Consider the following 14960-nt stretch of genomic DNA (forward strand, 5'->3'; position numbering starts at 1 on the left):
CCCTCCTGGTTCCTGTCAGTTCCCAGCTCCCACTGTTTTTTGGACACTGGAGAATGTGGCTGTTTCAGGAAGGTAACTCAAATTCTTAATTTACTCCTGGTCGTTTCCAGGCCTTTCTGGGACACAAGTTTCACCAAACAAACAGCATCTCACCCTAGATGTTCTGATCCGGCCCTCCCTCCCACCACATCCACTGTAATTTGTTAGAGAGCTCCAGCAGCTCAAGCTTGGCCACATTAACACAAAATACTCACCACATCTTCTTCGGTCCATGCACAAATATCAAAGGAGGGCAGCAACTGTGTGAGAGATACGAATTGAAAAGAAAACCATCTGACCATTTTTCTCCCCTCCACCCAAATTTTACTCTGGTGGCCGATACTATTCTGTTCCTTTTTCCCTGCAAAGCGCAGGACTTAGGCTGTGACTTGTACTGATGTACTAAACCATTGGATTCACAGTGATCATGGGCTGGCTCCAACAGCGTGTTGGCAGTGTTAAATCAATCCTATCACTCTCTGCAGATAAAACTACCAGCAGATCTCCAACAAAAACAACTCAGGAAGCAAGAGTAAACCATCCGATGGCAAGGGACTCTAGCTGCCTCTCCTCTTGGTTCTGACACTACAGGAAGGCTTTTGCTGTGGCTTTGGTACCACTTGATTTCTGCAATGAAAATAATGCTGGGGTTATGACTCCCTCCCAAATGATGGACATTTTCTGCAAAAGGAAGGGAAAATTTCACTGGACAGCAGCAAAAACAGAATTTGGAGTCTGGCCACTGCAGATTGTCTTCCTGTCCATGTACAGACAAGTCTCTCTTTGTTTCTGCCAATGCTTTGTAACTGCTCCCCTAAGGCTGGGGGAGTACAGCACTTCCCAGCCTCCTCCTACATTTTGTTGGATGCAAGATGGTCTTAGCTCTTGAAGCACTAGGAAACCACTGCATTAAACAAAATTCTGGGATGATCTGAAAACTGACAGAGGAGAAGATGTCACTGTGACAGTGATTGCCATTTTACTCATTCAGGTATATGGTATCCCAAGCTTCACCTTCTTCGCATTTTATCCAGCTTAAAGGGTTAAGATTAATTGTTGTAGATCTGTATTTGGACAGTTTGGACAGTCAGCGTCTCCCAGAAGCTTCATATCATGGTGTAGTTGCAAACTCTTTTGATGTAGATAACAGTAATTTATGAGAGACTCAGCTCGGTTACCCACGAGCCCCCATGGCTTTGCCACCTGCTCCGGAGAGCTCTGCCACCCCCAGGTTCCCCAGCCCCCACCCACAAGCCAAGCATGTCCTCCAGCTGCACACTAACAACAACCTGCAGCCTGGGCAGAATGCTGTGAGGCAAAAGTACTGCTGGGAGCAACACTTAAGTACAAGGAAGGGCAAGTGGCAATCGTGAACACCCTCAGGAGGCCATGAGCTGTGCCTTTTGTAGGTACTTCTAGTCAAACTGGCTGGTGCTGCAGCAGGAGCCTGGTACAGTAATTTGTACAACTGAAAAATTTACTGCAGAAGTCCGATAATGCATTTTTAGATGTACAGTGGGTTTTTTCAGCTTTCTTCATGTTTAAATATAACCAGTGGCAGAATAGTTCTGTATTCTTTCTTTTTTTTTTTTTTAATGGGAGAATAAAGGAGAAATGTCACACAGTGAGTAATACAAAAAAGTGACTTAAACCAGCAGACAATAAGGAACCTCTTGGAACACCAGTGTTTTACACAGTGACACAAATGCATAAAATTTACTGTCAAAATGTTTATTGCAAAATAGAAGTTTGGAACAAAAGAGAAGCAAGGGAAAAGTTCACATCAAAAGAAAGTTTAGGACACCAATCAAGGAAATTTAATACATTGTATGATTTCTTTTTGTTTGTTTGCTTTGGTTTTACACTGGAAAATTGAATCCACAGTGTGAATAAAACAAGACATGGTATGTCAAGTGCAATAAGGAAGATAACTGACACTGCAAGATTTTACCACACAGAAGTGTAACATTGCATGTTCCACACAAATTATATATTCAGTTTACAGCACAAGAATCTTGGCATAGGCATTGCGCTCAGCTTTGCTTTTTCAGAAGGGAAAATGAAGTTTTCTAACACTGTGAAAATATTTTCTATTCAAATTCCATCAGATCAAACTTGAAGTGTAAGTAGCATCGACTCCTATTATTCAGTACAAAACTTCTTCAGTAGTGCAAAAGCAAGAAATGCAGTGGACTATATCTGACTTTAAAAGGCATATGAATATTTAGCACACAATATAAAATGTTGAAAGAAAGTTCTTGGTTCTACAGTTTTAAAATTAGATCTTCACACATCAGAAATCTCTGTGCAGATTTTACAGTGTACACTAAGTCAAAGCCTGGGGGAAAGGGGAAAGGTCTCTCCTCCAGATTCCTACCAGTACATTTTAAGGGCTGTGAAAATTACTAAATGAACTTACTTTATCTACCTGAACGTTCTACCTAGGACTGTAGTTAAAACCTCTGCCAAGTCAGATGTCTTATTAAAAACCTGTAAAAGCAGCCTGATTACAGAAAAAGGAAGTACAGCACTAAAGATGCACAGTAATACTGCTGAATATTTAACAGCTATATGCACGTTACAGATCTATTGCTACTGCTGAGAGCAATACCCATCATTACTGCATCAGATTTTTAACTCAGAATAAACACTTTAAAACCCAGAAGGAAAGGCAATCAACATCTAAGAAAACCTCTGGAACAATAAGCAAATGACAAGTCAAGAACATGACTGTGTGACAAGAGGCCACGCCAGACCTCACCTCCAGGAAGCGCCTCCCATCCAGAGGGGACAAGCTCCATGTCAGGGAGCACACAATGGCTGCCGATGCAGCACACCTACACACTGTACCTTAAGGCACTTGCTACTCCAAGAAATTAGTGATGTCATCATCACAAAAATGACTAGAGCAAAAGTTTTCCTCCATTAAGTCCCCTTTCCATTTTTTTTCACCACTGCTGAAGGAAAAGAAAGGGAGTTGGGAGATGGGCATCCTGTCTTGGTCCCAGCTGACCATGCATCTTTTAAGCAAGCCAGAAGTCGATCCTCCCCATTCTTCTCTGAGGCCATTTACCCACCTAAGTCAATGTTTGCAGTACAGCAGCCTGGTAAAAATGAGAAGTTCAGGCCTGGTTCTTACCTTTCCCCTCCACCAAATGCAGCGATTTTACTGCAAATACCTTCAGGGTTTATGGAAGACAGCGAAAACTGGGAACCCAAAAGACCTGGAATGGCCTAGTGAGCTGAGAGGTGTGTACAGGAAGGCTTTTGGTGGTTTGTTCTGGTTTTGGTCCAGAGCAGCCAGAGAAATGCCTTCTGGGTTTGGTTAATGCTTTCATAAGCTGACACACTGTGGCTGTGGACTGTTCTGGAGATTCATATAACCTGGTGATGAGACAGGTAGAAGATGGACTGGGATACGCTGCAGAGCAAAATCAGGTATGGAAGATGAAATACTCTGACCTCCTCCAAACACCATACCTGCCCACCAGAGCCACTTTTAAAGCTTTTATCTAGTGAGAAGCATTTCAGAGGCAGAAACAACACAGCTTGATTCTCACATACGATATTCGGCTTGTAAACTGGAGACATCTGGTATGAAACTCATCCCAGGAAAGTAAAGATGCGACCAGTACCACTACTTTTTCAGTAAGCACAGCCAATATCCTAAGTATAACACTATCTCAACCGCATCAGAAGACTTTGACAAGTCAGTACCTTACCTACAATTCAGAGATGACTTTTGCTACTTCAAATGAATGGGGAAGTTTTACAAGAGCTTTAATTTTCCCTTAATACAGTTTAATTTGCTTTGACAAACAACATGAGGAAAGAAAGGCAAAGGGGAAAAAAATCCATCTTGTTCCATTCAAAAATACTGAAACAAGTAGATAGTAGAAATTACTACAAGCACGTTACCACATTCTGATGATATTTGCTGATGTAAGTTACACCCCTGGGTAAGCACAAAACCTTGAAGACAGACTTAAACCTTGTGATTTTGCAACTACGAAAATCAGTGTCATACTACTTAACTATTTTTATTTCTGTAAAGATTAAAAAGTGAATTTACAAATTCAGTTAAAACCCACACAAACATAAATGTGCATGAAGTGCTCTGAGATTGTCAAACGCCAAAAAAGTGCAAAATATCAATGCTAGGAACAGATTTTTGGGGGTTTTTGAATTCTAAATGTACTGAACCAAATTTTGTTTTCAGTTGTACAACCCTACACAGCTTATGTGGTACAGTAATTCATGCACAATGACACACATCTTAAGATCTAAAGTGCACATACTACATGACACAAATCCATCAAATTTGGCTGAGTGCAAAGTGGCAGTTACAAAAATAGTATCATTGCTGTGGGTGTTAGCAGACGTAGACTTACAAAAATAGTACAAATCTGCACTGGAAAAGGCTATTTGTTTTTATTTCCATGTCATTATTTGCCCTTCCAAGTCTCCTCTTCTCCCTCAAATCAGGTTGCTCTGATGGACCCAAGAAGCCATCCCCACCTGAGCCGAAGGAGTTCCTCCTTGGGATACTTTGTACATGTACCGCACCATTTAAATTATAATTTCCTCATGAGAAAAGCTTCCAGATACAAGAAGGTTAACTTCACATCAATATATTTGCAACTGTTTGGAAGAAGGTTAAATGACATCCTGCAGGAGCTACGCATCTCAGCTGGGTCTAATCCTGTGCAACCTGAATGGAGTAGGCCAGCTTGAAGCGCAGCACTTGCCAGACCAGTGCTGATGCTCAAGGATAAAACAATTCTTTCTCACAACCCAAAGAGGTGCCTACTCTAGAAAAACTCCTTCAAAGAATTTTGTTTTGTTAAGTGAACATGTAATGATTTCAGGCCTGCTGTTATCTAATGTATCCATTTTTCTCAAAGCTATCCACCAAACATGATAATATGTAGGTTAGAGCTGTGTAACAGGCAAGCCTATAATTAAAGAAGCCACTCAAAACCAGAAGTTTTCATAAAAGAAACCCTTCCAGTAATTGAGAATGGAATTTTGATGGCTTATTCCCACTACTGCTGAACTACACAGTAACATTTTTCTTTTGAAATGCTGCCCTTCTTCCTTGGCAAATATTTTACAACATCTTCCTTTCTAACCTGCATCTGTGTTTGCACTGGTTTCCCTCCCTCCTTCTGCATCACTACTAAAGGGGTCATCAGGAGAAACATCCTCACTGCTTTCAACATAAGTGCCTGGCAGACAATTATTGCAGCAGATTATTACACACTGAATTTTATGGTAAGCTGTAACAGCAGCAACAATACTTTAAAAGAAAGGTAGCTGCAAAAAACAGGTATGTAGAGACTAGTAAATATTCCTGATGTTACTGCCATTGGAAAATTTCACACAAGCCACAGTAGTAGGGCCCGAGCTGAAATGTCATAGCAGCTTCTCTTTGTCCTTTTCTAAGGATGGCACATGCTGTTTAGGAGATACAACAGAATCAAAATTTACAAACACCGATTTTTGCTCTCAGGTACAAGAATAAGTCCATCAAAGTTAATGAGGCTTCATGGATTCACATCAACATAACTGAAAATTAGCTTCTAGATCACAATATCTGATAATAGATGCAGAGGTCTGATTGCAGTTTACTTTGCTAGCGTGAATTATATACACATGCACATACACGTGAGGGGGAAAAAAGAACATTTATACAAATCATCTACTAATAGGGATTATCTGGGTTCTGCTGCTATTCAAGTTTAAACCTTATATTTAACTAACCCCTCTCTTCCCCCCCAAGCTTCTCTCTTCCTAGAAACCTATTTGTGACTTCCCACAATGCTGCCTTGAAAAGGGCATTAAATTAGAAACACAGCAAACCCCTTCACTACACCAGTATGAAAGAATGGATGCAGAGAATAGCAAATCTGGAAGTACAAGTATATGCATATGATTGACAATTAAAGGAGTAAGGGAAATGACAAAAAACACAAAAGAAAAATTTGAAGTACATTAATGGCATTAAAGGCATTGAAGTTTCTCCCAGTGTTTCCAGATCTTAAATTTATCAAGCCATAGTTTCTGTAATCAGGCATTAGGAATTATAGATATAATCATGGTTCTTAAAATAATAATAATCTCAATTAGTTTGGAAAGTTTAGTTCCAAATTTCATCAAAGCAGAAATAAGTCAGCACAATCGAAACAAAAACAACGTATCTTTCTACATACAAATATGCTCAGCCTGGAGAAGATATTTTTTGTTGTTGTTTGTTGGTTTTTTGTTCTTTTACAGGATTTAAACAGACCAAACTGACATGATTCTTGTTCTAAAACTTTATTGTTTTGTTTTGCTAAAACGATTTCAGGGTTACTTCTACAACTTATTTCATTCACTGCTATCATCTGTGTCATCAAAATCATCATCATCATCATCGTCATCTGACCAGTCGAATTCACTGAAACCCAAAGCCATGTTGATTTTCTTCCCTTTTCTCATAGAGGTGGTTTTAGAAGAATTCTTTTTGGCTTGCATGTTTATCTGCATTCCAGAATGCAGGACAGATCCTGCTTGGTTCAGAGAGAAGATATCCCCAAAGCCCGTCATCATCAAGGCCTTCAGACTTTGGTTCATGCCAGCTACCTCCCCGTTACTTGTTGCTGTGATCTGACATGACATCTCTGCACTGTTTGACTCCTCTGTTTTAGATTCAAAGTAAGACTCCTGAGACATTCTTGCAGCAAGAGGTAAGAAAAACTATTTAAAGGAGGAAAGGACAGAGCAAAAGTGAAAGTTAGAACCAATTTAAAAATCAAGGAAAAAGACACCACCAGATTAGTCAGCAATCAACAGAAAGCATACGATTAGTGAATCTAAACATGGAGGTCAAGTAAGAATTCATTAAAACAGACAGCGTCCTTCTGGGGTCATTGTTCTTAAAACAAAGTGCAAAATCACTGAGTGGCATGGCAAGAACCACAGGCAACAGAGCTTTCATGACAAAAGAAGGTTCAAACTCTTCAATCCTTCATTCTGTACAGCACTAAACAGAATACAACATTTCCCAACCAGGTGGACTGGTTCCAAGGCAATTGGAGCTGCTTAATTCAACCGGATTCAGGATTGAAGAATAAATCAGGTTAAGACCAGAGAACCCAAACAAGCTCTGCAGTTTGTGTAGAAGTAGGAGCCCCTAAATATCAGAACTGAAAGCCACAGCAGACTGGTTTTGAGTGTATGCTCAAAAGAAGAGAAAGGGTCACCCTGCAACAGCCACGATCAGAAATGAGTCTCTCACCAATGCAAAGGACAGGAGAACCAGCCTGCAGCCTGTACCAGCACCACACTTTCAGAAGCCATCCCAGGGACAAGCAGGCAGGGGAAGAGAGGTGGTTTTGGTCAGCTCATCAGCTTCTTCAGCTTTTTTTTTTTTTTTTTTTTTTTTTTTTCTTTTCTTTAGTGGTATCAAGAGACATCTGTCATTTGGTTGTACATCATATTAAATTTCTACTTACATAAACTTCACCTACAGATAATGGCATTCTCCTGATCCAGTCTGTTTGTAGTAACAAATGAAATGTGCCCTCTTCAGCTAAATGATTAATAACTCTTCTGAGTGGCCAGGCTCTAACCTCTGTGACATGTTTGCCTGTGCTTCACAGGGAATAAAAACTCAGGAGTTTCATCCTAAATTAAACTACCTACTAAAACAACAGCAAAGGAGCTGTGTGTGAACACCTGCACTAGCCTTTCTTTCCAAAGCATTTGCAAAACTACCTATCCAAATTTCATGGGTTTTCATATCTTTTTTAACCTAACCAGAAAACTGACTAAAGAGTCAAAGGCAGCTGGTCACAACAGGTTACAGGGGTGATTATAGTGATGCCCTGGAATGTGATACAGGAGGCTTCACAGCCAGGTTGCTCAAAGAGTGCCCATTTCTTGGTAAAACCACTTACATTGACTGATTTTCTATCATTAAAAAAGACAGTATTTGTCTTCTGTTCCCCTTGAGCTTTCCCTGCTTACATAGACTTACTATTTGCATTGTGGTTAAGCAAAGTTAGTGATCAGGGTTTAAGAAACAAAAATAAAACTGAGAGGGTGGGATGATGGGGTGCCCTAAATACTCTTCATGCACCCTATAGCTAAGTGATGAAAGAACCTGCAGCTAAGCTTCTGTACACCTGGCTGTACAAAAAAACTCAGTTACGACATCAACAGAGTGCTAGTTGGATCAAGGATCACCAAAAGCTCTTCCTGATAAAAAGAAGGAATCTTTTTAAAAAAAACACCTAGTACACAGCACACACACTGCATTGCCAGGTAGCTATAGTCAGTTGAGCTCCAAAGAGCATCCCCTGACATATGGGAAGAATTCCCTACAAAAATCAACAAAGCTGCACATCAGCTTTCCACTAAAATACATTTCTGTGTCACGGACTGTTCAATGCCTGAGAGTGGGTAAGCTGTGAATGGTTCATTTTGCAAATTATAATCACTTTACTTCCTCCATATTTTGCCATCTTGTTATCTGGAGAATTTAAAGAGTTTGCTGGGACAGGACATGCCTTTAGTGACACATTGCATATGATGACTATCAGAAGAGACATTTAGAAATGGCTGGGATCCACCAATCTCTCTAAATTCCATGGTTCTTAAATTACCACCTGCAGGTACAGGGCATCACAAGTGAGTATATGGATTTCATGCCTTGCTCACTGTCTTCCTCTAAATAAGAGGTTCATCTTAGCTACATACACTACCTTCTTAAAGTCAGATCTTCTTTCAAGAGAAGTCTCCCATTTCACTGCAGCTATGGATATATTTTACTCCACCAAAATACTCCAGATTCCCTTGTGCTAGAGGCTCTTGGAGATCCACACAAAAGAATTTTCAGAGATCAGACTCAAAGGTGTCTGTTGCATAAGATGCAGCAGAAATAAGGTTAAAACAAGAGCAGAGAGAAATGCACAGAAGCATTTCTAAATACTGGACTCATCCTTCCTTCATGCTGAAGTGTATGAAGCTACACTTTACTCTTTGGAGCTGGAGCAGCCTGCCACTCGTAGTTACCTACCATGCAGGATGAAGCTTCTACCAACGCTACAACATTGGGAAATCAAGTGGCAGAGACAGCTTCGCTGTTCTCTATTCACTTGGTTTAAGTTTCTCCTCCTGCACACCACTGCTGGCCTCTGGTCTTTGCTGCAGAGCAAAATGAAGAAGTGACTGCAGAACAGAGAGCAGGGACAAGAGTACCAGCTAAGACACAACGAGGCCTAGCACTGGCTAAGAACCAGGTTTATGCCTCATGGGAACTCTAAGATGTGTCACACCTCTGGCTGCCGTATCTTTACTCCTGTTTTTACAGTCAAGGTAGTTTAAAGTTGAGCACTGCAGCTCCCTGGTTTAGCCCTCCAGTTTGGTGCTGCCGAGCAGACACTGCCTGAACTAATGAAGGGAGACAGATGCTTGACTCCCAAGGATTACAGCTTGCAAATAGAATGCCCAACAGTATTTTGTAAATGATTTACAGCTATGAATTTACAATATAGTTGTATGTGTAACCAGTGTTACAGAAAATCCAATCCTGCTTGAACAAGCCCTTTTTTTGCCAGTATGTCAAATTTTTTCCAATAAAAGGGCTTTTAAAAAAATATGTTTTGTGTAACAGTTCACTTAAAATGTACAGAAAAAACAAACCTATATTTCTCTATTAGAAGAAATTGCATTTAAATGCAATAGGAGAGTTGGGTTAATGCTATGCAGAAAGACAGTTCATGCTTAGCACAATAGGCCTTAGCACAATGCTTTATTCTTGCAGCAATGCCAGCTCTAAGTGAAAAGTACAAGTCATAAGCAAGTACAGCATAAAAAAACCCAAGGGCCTTGCTGGTGAAAAGGTTTGCTCGTTAAGGCTGTGTCTCATGCTGTGCTCAGGATAGAGGATGGCCCACAGCTCAGTTACTGAAATCTTGCAAGTGTTAAAGCAGGCACAGAGATATCTACCGAAAACATACAGAATCTGCACATAGGAAAACATTTATCCTCCATGATTTCATTACTGCATGTTCGCAGCTGGAACATAAATGCAACTTCATTCAAACAACAGCAATAAGCTATGCCTTAAAAACAAGTCATATGTAAAAGGGGTCTGGCTGGAATCAAGGTTTTAAATAGGATAAAATCGTGAAAATAAGAAAAATCATACACTACTGCAATCTCAATTTGGTATTTGTTTTAGCTAGTGCTTTAAAAACAAATAGGTATCACAGTATTGTTTTTTAACAACTCTGTTGTAATATGTCTCGCCATGCACTAACCCTGTGGTCCTCCCCCTGCCAATCAGTGGTTGAAGAGCATAGTATTTCATTAAGAAGTTCAAGATAATGCAAGGAAGGTTTTTTGTTCAATTGACTAATAGAAATGTGGCAGTTCTACCAACTGGTAACTGGCCAGTCAAAGTTATGTTAACTATAACTATGAACAAAACCTTAAATCAACACTTCAAATTTTGACCCCCTTTTCACAGAATGTGAATTTGCTTCTTTTCAAAGAAAAAGAACAGAATCAAAAAAATCTGCATAAGTTTCCTGACATGCCTTCTAGAAGATACAAATGATTCTTACATTTAAGACCAAATCCTGCATCCTATAAAGTCAAAAACTTTCTAGTTGAAAAAAGAATTTATTGAATGTAAACAACTTTTTAAGCTGAGAACTCTAAATAAATCAATGGGACACTACTTAAAATTCCCACGTCACAATATGAACCATCAGTAATACGTGGTATCTAATGTATTAGATGAAATTTTTAAAAAATATTGTTATCTGGAGTGATGCAATAAAATTGGCCCAAAGGAGCAACTGAAAACAGGAGCACTACTTCCTTGGTGTGTCTTGAGATTTACACAGACAAAGCTCCAAATACTTCTGACACAAGATGAAAGATTGAATTATTGTCTACTTACAGGAGTATTTGATTGTTCAGTTAACTTCTGCTCCCACATCTTCAAACGTCTCTCCCGTTCCTTTAGTTCCTGCTCTTTAAAGCTCAGATCACGCTCCAGTTTCTTTAGTCTCTCTAAGGTTGCCTCAATTTCACATCTGCACGGAGACAATTTGTTACATCTTGTCTTTTCCTGACAGATATAAATTGTTCATAATTCCCACTTGAATGTTAATTAAATGTGAAAGGCTGAAAAGTACAATACTAACTCAAGCAGTTCATTTAATTACCAAATGCAAAGTCTTTCACAGCTTTAGGAACAAATGGCAATGTTTATACTTGAGAACAACCATAATACCTTCAGTTGAAGAAAAATAACATTTAAAAGAGTAAAATACCATATAACAAAAACATTTTAAAAACAAAAATGCCTTTTTTTCCCCCCAGCATCATGAAACATGATCTGATCCATAAAGAAACTGCATTAAGAACTGGCAATGGGACAAGCATTAGCAACACAATACAGGCAGTCCAAGAAGCCCGTTTGTCTGGGTTTATAACTTGACTATAAAATACTATTTGGACTTACACTCAAAATGCACAGAAGCATTTTGTGGAGGAATGTTTTCCCCACTTAACCTTCCTGTTTCTTGACGTGAAGCTACAAGAGCAAAAATACAAACCATGATATGACCCAGCCCTGCAAATGGTTACAAATACAAGCTTCTCAAGTTTGGAACAGTTGTGAAAAGGATTTGGTTTATTTCTCCCCCCTTCTCACCATACATGCAAAAAAGTACTACGAAAAGTAGGAAAGGAAGGAAACGAAGGCAATACTCTAAGAAGCTGTAGATACCATCTTTATTTGGTTTCACTGCACGTACCTCCCTTAAGAAAGTAGTTTCCTTTGACATGCTTTCTGAGGGACAGTACATTTTAAACACATGAACTGGACTGCTCTTGTTTTGCACTACACAAATACACAGAAGGTGAACAACAACTATGTCACCAGATTCAGACATATTTTTTGTTTGTGGGGTAATCAAAAAGAAATCACCAATTTCTATCAGAGGTTGAACTTGCATTTAACAAACCATTTCTGTGCCTGTTTGGGAGATTGTGCACTGCCTGCCACCTGTATCCTGACAGTTGTAGGAAGAGTCAATCACAGTGTTTTATTTTTCTCCTTGAAAAAGTGAGCTCCTAAGGAGACAAGAGACCCTAAAGAGAGCTCCAAAGATAGCTATTTGGACTTTGCAAGGCCAAATACTCTGCTCAAACTTCCATGTTATTTTTCTTGTGTTAACACACTGTGAACAAAATATGTGTCTTGGGGTGACTTTATGATGTGTATCCCATATTCGCTGCCCTATACCCAGAAATTAATTCTTGTGCCTTTCTATGCCTCTAAACTGAGCCTGAGAGAAGGAAGGAAAACCGAGCAAAACTTTTTCAAAGCAGTTTGCAGCTTGTCCGAGGTCACACAGAGATAGTGACTTTTTTTCCCCCAGCTGCAGCAGGGGAGTGAAGAAGCACCCGGCTTGCTGCCCCCAGGTCAGTTTTTGGCCAGTTGTTCAGTTTCTTTTTCTCCGGAGAGAGACTGAGAGCTGAAGTTTTTTCCTTCCCTGGAATTTCGGATTTTCTCCCTTTTCCACTGGACTGCTTCAATATCAGAGCACATTGGGAGGACTTTCCACCGGGCACAGAGGGCCTGGCCCTGGCCCAAGCCCCAGCTCCAAGGAGACCAAAGGGAGGACTCGAACACTTTCCCAGGTTTCCCAGCGGAAGATTTTATTATTTAGCATTATTTTCCTTTTCCCGTGTGTTTGTTAAATAAATAGTTTTTATCTCTTTCACTTTCCTTTGAGGATAATTTATTTTTCCCCAAACCTGGTGGGGGAGGGGTGGTGACCTGCCTTCTCTCAGAGGATATATCTCTAAATTTGGCCAAACCGGCACAATATGCTCCTTCTAATGTTTTCATAAAGAAAGTAGAAGGACTAACAGAGTTAGCTGTCATTTCTATTTGGGTGGAGAAAGAGAATTACTTCTTCCTTCCAGGACTCCTGTCCTGGCATGGAATGATTAAACTCTTTGTCACTATCAACCTAAAAGAGTTCAGCCTCTCAATGTGGGAAAATAGCATACCCAAAGAGTCTATTTAAGCAAATCAAATAATATAAATATTCCAAATTTTATGGATTTCTCATTTTGATAAGATACCTCTGTCAGAGAGTAATGCTTACAAAGTACAGTGAAAGGATTCAGAGCTAGAATAACCATCAAATCCTATTGCAAACTTTACCATCATGTTTAATTCTACTGCAGAAATCAGCCACCTGGGGACATAGGCATTTATCACACTTGAGTCCTGCTGAGTGAGCTGTTCTATGTGGTGGTCAGAACAAATGCCCCTCATAATTATCATGCTTCAGATTTCAAGAAAAATTCTCTGTCATATTTAGGCACGCATAGATCAAGATCTCTGTGCTGGGTAGGAAGTGGTCACACATTGTAATGAAGAGACAATGAGGGAACAAACTAAAAAGCACTGGACCAAAGGTCAGAAAGCGACTCCTCCCCAGACACCCATATCCCTCATAAGCCCTTTCTGGCAGGTGCAACACATACTATGCTATCTACTGCGGGAACTACAGAGCAATTTGAGAGCAGTTGCAAGCACTGCTTTTCTTAGTTTGTCTCTCATCATCGCTGCTACTTACACACAGCTATTATTTTTTACATATGTAAATTACATTCTCTTTTAAAATAATATTATGCACTAGGGGAGTCCTGGTAACAATAGTTTTCTCTATGTCAAAAGTCTATTTTGTACTGTAATTACCTCTCTTCATTAGACAGAAACTTCTCTTATAATACAAGGTCAGTCTGCAAAAACCGTTGCATTCTGAAAAATAATTCCACTGCATAATGAAACTGTGTAATTAAAGAGAAAGTTACTGTACATTGCCCAGTTAATGAGTCCTACTCCATAAATGAAGCAGCTTGAAATATTATACATGGTAGGACATGTGGATTTGTTTGCTTCTGTAGTTCTGCAGTCTGAGTTTACTGGTTCTTCTAGAATAATTTCATTCTGTGACACTGAAGAACAAACACTGCATTTTGAGAAACTATAATGATAAACATTCCCAGATTAAAAACAATGACTGGCATTTGTTTATGTGTCTTGACTTACTACACTAATTTAAGTATCAATAATAAACTTTTTTAATCATTGGAGCAGCCACTCAAAGGGAGAGGATGGAAGGAGAGATGCAGTTAGTCTACATGACTAAACGCAGACAAATGTGATCTCTCACTGAATTGGAACATCATTACTTCTACAGTAATTTTTTCCTACTGTAATACAAGTGACTTGAGAAAGGGCTCCAAAAAGATCACAGAATATGGACTTAAACATAGGGCAGACCTACGCAACTCGGGCGTAAGACAGTGCCCCTATTTTATTAAATAATAAAATGTGCCAAACACGTGTAGAACAGTTAGGAAAGAAGACACTGAACTATTCTAAAGAAATACAGAACGAGCAAATCAAAATGTGTTATTAATACAAAAATTAAGACCAGAAAATGTTGCAAATAAGACCACATTATATAGATAAGTCAAAGCATCATTTGTGTTATCAACTCCACCAGTCATGTATAGATTCAGCCCACTCTCAGTTTTCATGCCAGCCAGGCAGTGATACTGAAGACTCCAGTTGCTTGCTATTATAGCTACAGTTTTGGCATGTCTATACAAAAAGAACCTCAGCTTGCCTTTTTTTAAGAGTGGGGAAAAACACAATCCAGCTTGTCTGAGCTTTGATTTGCTTTGGTAAGTGCAGTATCCTTATGAAAGTGCAGTATCTGGATCATTAATTCAGAGGTCCCTCAAAGGAACAAGCATAACTTTTGCTTTTCCCAAGCTCACCCTTCTCCAGGGCTCTGATATCCAGGCCTCATTAAAATTCCCTATTTTGTGGT

General features: G+C 39.5%; 1 protein-coding gene across 2 annotated transcripts in view; it reads right to left on the bottom strand.

The window, feature by feature from the left end:
- The window catches only part of LOC103616562 (mitogen-activated protein kinase kinase kinase MLT), an 85661-nt gene that overhangs the window by 24448 nt on the left and 46253 nt on the right, over positions 1 to 14960 (bottom strand). The window contains exons 10-11 of one of the 2 annotated variants that reach the window (XM_017735609.1): positions 10994 to 11129; positions 255 to 299 (exon numbers count right to left, since the gene is read on the bottom strand). In XM_017735609.1, coding sequence (XP_017591098.1) covers positions 255 to 299; positions 10994 to 11129 — 181 coding nt within the window. Of the gene's footprint in view, positions 1 to 254; positions 300 to 1749; positions 6778 to 10993; positions 11130 to 14960 lie in introns of those variants that run through there. The other variant, XM_008634753.2, reaches the window with a different exon arrangement.

The sequence above is a fragment of the Corvus brachyrhynchos genome, unplaced genomic scaffold (genome assembly GCF_000691975.1).
Source record: "Corvus brachyrhynchos isolate BGI_N302 unplaced genomic scaffold, ASM69197v1 scaffold255, whole genome shotgun sequence".
Classification (NCBI taxonomy): domain Eukaryota; kingdom Metazoa; phylum Chordata; class Aves; order Passeriformes; family Corvidae; genus Corvus; species Corvus brachyrhynchos.